The sequence below is a fragment of the Coffea arabica genome, chromosome 2c (genome assembly GCF_036785885.1).
Source record: "Coffea arabica cultivar ET-39 chromosome 2c, Coffea Arabica ET-39 HiFi, whole genome shotgun sequence".
NCBI lineage: Eukaryota > Viridiplantae > Streptophyta > Magnoliopsida > Gentianales > Rubiaceae > Coffea > Coffea arabica.
In genome coordinates this window covers 27,645,282-27,651,209 of record NC_092312.1, presented here as the reverse complement: position 1 = coordinate 27,651,209, position 5,928 = coordinate 27,645,282, and the positions used below count along the sequence as shown (strand labels likewise).

The window sequence follows — 5,928 nt, the reverse complement described above, 5'->3', positions numbered from 1 at the left end:
ATTATAATATAGAACACTCGTAAATTTTCAAAGAATATTCAAAAAAAGTTACATGAAAAAAGAAACCACCACCACTATCACCCTGTTGCCCCCTCTCCAGGCTAGTCACCACCTCCCTCCCCTTTTCTCTAGTCACCCTTTCCTGTTGAGTGTGTCTTTGTATCCCACATCGGGACTTTTATAAAGAAGTATCTCCTCTTGATAGTTATAAATATAGTGGACTTAAGTAACTTTAAGTGTACTAAGGGTACCAGCCCAAGTGCCATGTGCACCAGTCCAAAAGAGTTTTGGAGGGCCCGCGCCTCAATCTGATAGGAGTTTTGGTTTGGCATCAAACCAAAAGAGCAAGTCATGGGCCTTTGGACCATTAAGCATCTAGTGCTATTTAGACTCTTTTGTGTTTTCAGTTTTAGGTGCCTTTTGGACCCTGGAGTTATTTTCTAGGATTTTGTACTCTCTTTCTGTTATAGTAAATCTGCTACCCCTTCGCCTATGGATGTAGGTCGATTTGACCGAACCACGTAAATTTTGTGTTTCTCTGTTTGATTTATTTGTTCTGTTATTGTCATTATTGAATTGGCAAGAACTCTATTATTTTCGTTGGTCAATTTCCTGGGACCAAACTTAACAAACTGGTATCAGAGCTTCAAAGTTTGGGTCATGGTCAGATTTTAGGTTCTTAATGACAATAACAAGTTTGGGTGCTACAGAGAATGAATAGAAAATTTTCGTTGGAATTCAGTTGGGTTTTTGAGAAGAGTTATTTGGCCCGTTGGAACTCGTTGAAGGTTTTGAGAAGAAGGTGGAGCACGACTACTATGTTCGTGGTTTTTAACCCGTTGGGATCTATTGAATCTTTTGTGAGATTTGGCCCGTTGGGACCTGTTGAGCCTTTTGCATCTTAGTTTGTTGGTGGCTCGTTGTGGTTCGTTGGAACTTTTGTGATTCGTTGAGATCCATTGAAACTTTTATGAAGAAGGTGGAGTTTGTTTGCTATTTATCTACTATTTATCGATGTTTTATCGATGTTGGATACACGTCAAGGTAGAGATTTGTTGAGTATATCTTTGTATCCCATATTGGAACTTTTATAAAGAAGTATCTCCTCTTGGTAGTTATAAATATAGTGGATTCAAGTGAATTTAAGTGTGCTAAGGGTACCAACTCAAGTACCATGTGCACCAGTCCAAGAGAGTTTTGGGGGGCCCACGCCCCAATCTAAGAGGAGTTTTGGTTTGGCATCAAACCAAAAGAACAAGTGATGGGCCTTTGGACCATTAATCATCTAGTGCTATTTAAGCTCTTTTGTGTTTTCAGTTTTAGGTGCCTTTTGGACCCTAGAGTTATTTTCTAGGGTTTTGTACTCTCTCTTTTGTACCTCTTTCTATTATAGTAAATCTGCTACCCCTTCGCTCTTGGACATAGGTCGATTTAACGGAACCACGTAAATTTCGTGTTTTTCTGTTTGATTTATTTGTTCTGTTATTGTCATTACTGAATTGGCAAGAACCCTATTATTTTCATTGGTCAATTTTCTGGGACCAGACCTAACATTTCCCTCTCTTTCCCGTCCATACCTTCATCTTCCACCACCACTATCTTACCACACATTCTCTACCCTCCTCTTCCTCTTTCCACCCATTCTCCATCTTTGCTTTCATCCCCTTCCCGTGACCTCCACTCCCTTCCTTCTAGACCAGATTTGTAGTTTCTTATAAAGTCAGTTTTGTTTCTACCTTTCAAATGAGTTGGAACCGATAGTTTTCAAATCAGAGCTGGTAGATCTGGAACTGTGACTATTAGTTAAGTACAACAATCATGGAAATGTTAATTACCTTCAAATCTTGTTCCAAATTAGAAATTACAAAAGGAGAGCAATTGACGAACATATTAATTAGTGGTTCATCTTGGGAGGAAATCCCTCATCTTTGCTTGAATGAGGTTGTGTAAGAAATGAATTTCTTGCAAGCTAGTTTATAATCTGGCTCAAATGGAAACAAAGTGGTTGATTTCTAAGAAAGAGATGATTCGTCAATTTATTTTGGTCATAAATTGCCTAGTAACTATCAGGGCCCCAATCACGATAGGTGGCTGGGTGCCTGTTAACAATTGTTAGGGATAGCAACGGGTAAGTATTCCTAATATTCTATGTTTATTACGTATTATATTATATTTATTTATATTAATAAATTTAAGTGAGAGACGGGGGCATGATATCGTCCCCCACCCCTCCATCCCTCCCATTAAAGAGGGGAGAGAAAAATCCATAAGGGATATTCATTACTTCCCTACAAGACGGACACCCATCCTTATTGTCATCCCTACAAATTGAAATCGTCTCATAACTATCAGGGCCCTAATCAACTCCGGATGTCATCCAGGTAGCTATCGACATATTAGAGTATCTTTCACAATTTGCTTGATAATTATCAGCCCTAATCAGGTTGGGATGTCGGCCAGGTAGCTATCGACATAAAAGAGTGTCTTACACAAATTGCCTGATACCTAGCCGGCCCTAATCAAGTTGGGATGTCGTGTAATTGCCTGGCTGAAGTCACACATGGCCACTTGTAATATCTACCTTCTGTCTTAAAAGTTTGACCTTTTATTTGGGAATCTGGCATTTTATCAATAATATCCACACGTAAGGAAATATGCTCTTCCTCCCTTCTTGTCCTTGTCAATATGTTCAAACTTTGGAGTACAATGAGTGGAACAAGTTGTGAAGCCACACTGCCACTATGCAGTTATAACTTTAAGTTGCAAGCAAAAAACTTTGACAAAACTCGATTTTGGATTTCAAAGTTCTAATGAATATCATATCCGGGTTAGGAAGTTGACAAAATATGTGAATTATATTTCTTAAGCCACCCCCTCCACCGCCCATTCCACAAGTTGAGTTTTAACCAATTTTTTAGGATGGTCTATTGAGAGCATAAAGAGAAAAACAAAAGAAACTAGACATAAATTTTAGGACAAAACAAAATAAAAAGTATGATATTTTCGGGATGGTCGGAGGGAGTATAAATAAATCTACTCAGACAAAAGCCCAAAGCCTAAACACCTAGTGCTCTCTGTTAATTCCTCTTCCTGTCCTGAGCCTTTCCCATCACTGTTGAATAGGTTGAGACTCCATCTCGGCCATTGGCATAGGGGCTAGTGCTGTTACATCAAAAAATAATGGCCACTACAAGCTGTAATGGTTCTTTACTGCCTGGCCAGAGATTATTGGGGAAAGTTGCTTTAGTCACCGGAGGTGCTTCTGGCATTGGAGAGAGCATAGTACGTTTGTTTCACAAACACGGTGCAAAGGTTTGTATTGTCGACATCCAAGACGAACATGGTAAGCAACTATGCTCAAACCTCGGTGATGACCCGAATGTTTGTTATTTCCATTGTGATGTCACCGTAGAAGATGATATCTGCCGTGCTGTTGAATTCACAGTTAACAAGTTCGGCTCACTTGATATAATGGTGAACAATGTTAGGATTTCAAGTCCACCTTGTTCAGATATACGTAATTTTGAACTCTCAGAGTTCGAAAAAGTGTTTGATATAAACGTGAAAGGTGCTTTTCTAGGAATGAAATATGCGGCTGGTATCATGATTCCGCTCAAGAAGGTCTCGATTGTTTCTCTTAGCAGTGTTTCGAGTGCAATTGCCGGTGCAGGAACTCATGCATATGTAGGATCCAAGCATGCTATTGTAGGGCTCACCAAGAGTGCAGCTGCAGAGTTGGGGAAGCATAACATAAGGGTGAACTGCGTATCTCCTTATGCAGTTGCGACACCCTTGGCTTTTGCTTATGTTCCTGAAGATGAACGGACTGAAGAGGCCATCGATGGTTTTCGATCATTTGTTGGGAGGAATGCTAACTTGCAAGGTGTAGAATTGACTGTAGATGATGTTGCCAATGCTGTACTCTTTTTAGCAAGTGATGAAGCAAGGTATGTAAGCGGGGCCAATCTCATGGTTGACGGAGGCTTCTCCTGTGTGAATCACTCTCTTTGTGCTTTTAGATGAGGAAAACTAGCTAGCAAGAGTAGGCACTTTGCACGTTGTAGGCTATGCTTTCATATTCGAAACGGGTATCAACTCAGTTGAATTCAGGAATTAAGGATTAATGAGTTAGATCGGGTTCACCTAGAAGTCAAAATTTTGAGAAACCAAATTAATTATAAGCATTGGTGGGTATCTTAGAAAAGCTGTAAATAAGTTTATTAGAAGGTAATTCAAAGAAAATGAATATTAATATGCTTGTCTAGTTTCTAATTCTGAATTTAGGAATCTGGTAGCTCACATAATTAGTATTTTAACAAAAGATATACTCATTTCATTGATTACCAGAAAATAGAGCTTTATAAAGGAGTAAAACCTCCTACTACATCCCAAAAAAAAAAAAAAAAAGAGTTGCAACTAACAAGCACTATACAAGTGACATTTGACCAACAAAAAGAATTCAAACAAATATCCCTTAATTCATCCCTCATTTCAAGAAAAATTCCAGATTTTCTTTAGTACAGGAAACTTTTAGGCCATGAGAGACAGGTCAACCATACGACTTTCAACACTACAATAACTATTTGTACTGGAGACTTTGAAGAATGCTAAAAAAGTTCTGTTGTTCCTCTCCTGCCATGTATGCCAAACTATAGTAGCCAGTACCAATCTTCTAGTTAGAACTATCTTGTTTGCTCCACCATTGATATTCTTACTGCCAACTCATACTACCTCTATAAAGCAAGCACATCCTTTGAACCATATCCCACACACAACATGAAAATTTACATTTGAAAACAAATGCCCTCTAGAACCATTTTCATGACCACATAAAACACAAAGGAGAGACGCATTTGCAACTTCTCACCTGCAAAATCTATCTTTAATCATCAGTTTTCCTTGAATATATAGCTAACCAAGTACAAATGCAGACTTAGGAACGTACCCCTAGCCCCAAACCAGTTTTTACCATCCCACTTTATTTCTAGAACAAACCACTTTGTTCATAGCAGATTGAATAGAAAAATCACCAGAAGAAGAGTCTAACCGAGTAACATAGTCTTGTCTAGGGAAGTGCTACAATAAAGAGGGAGGAGTAGCAGCTTTAAATTCCCTTACCAGAGATGTAAGTCTCCGATCTTGTGGCAATTCCTATTGATGAAGCCTACAACCTTCAATTTAGGAGATAATCCTAAATATTTAAGTAGAGACACAGGAAATATCTTGTACAAAGGGCCCAAAAGGTGTCATGAATCATACCAGAAAGAAGTAGGGGCCCCATCACCAATGGACGCTTGTATAAGAGGTTTAGCAATATGTCTGAGCTGCAACAGCTTCCTCCAAACCCAAGAGCAACCAAAAGGAATTTTTACTTCCCAAAAATTACACTTCCTCAATACGAAAGTATCCATATCACCCACAAGGAATCCTCTTTTTGATTTTCCCACCAAAAGCTTCAAATGAGTTTCAAGATTAAACAATGATTCCATTCAGCTGTGCTCCTTATCCCTAAATCCTTTACTTTTCTTGGTGGACAAACATCTTACGACTTCAATTTGACAGCACAATGGGACTTCAAATCACCAACCCAAGGAAATGATGCTAACATGCTTCTAATCTTATGAATGACAGCTTAAAGAAGAAAGAACACACTAAACCAATAAAGATAAATGCCACATAGTTTGAATCAGTTGCATTCTCCCACCATGACTAAGTATCTTTGCAAGTTGCCCAACTACGTTTCTTTTTTTGTTGGACCATAATAAAAATGGGCTGACAATCTTTGAAATTGAGCTTAGAAGATATCAAAAATAGTAGATATCTAAAAGTAAGGGACCTCATAGGCATTTCAACTATATTAAACAATTCTTGGCCATGTCATCATATACACAAGATAGGAATCCCTTACACACTTTTGCAAATTGGGCT

At 38.6% G+C, this 5,928-nt stretch overlaps 1 protein-coding gene across 1 annotated transcript; it reads left to right on the top strand.

The window, feature by feature from the left end:
* Positions 1 to 3,180: 3,180 nt before the first annotated feature.
* LOC113724735 ((+)-borneol dehydrogenase 2-like) lies at positions 3,181 to 4,023 on the top strand. Its single transcript, XM_027247602.1, has one exon. It carries the CDS (start codon positions 3,181 to 3,183, stop codon positions 4,021 to 4,023), a length of 843 nt encoding a protein of 280 aa, XP_027103403.1.
* The last annotated feature ends 1,905 nt before the right edge of the window (positions 4,024 to 5,928 follow it).

Excerpts from the sequence above, each read along its gene's own strand:
- LOC113724735 (XM_027247602.1), top strand. The coding sequence starts at position 3,181 with ATGGCCACTACAAGCTGTAATGGTTCTTTACTGCCTGGCCAGAGATTA.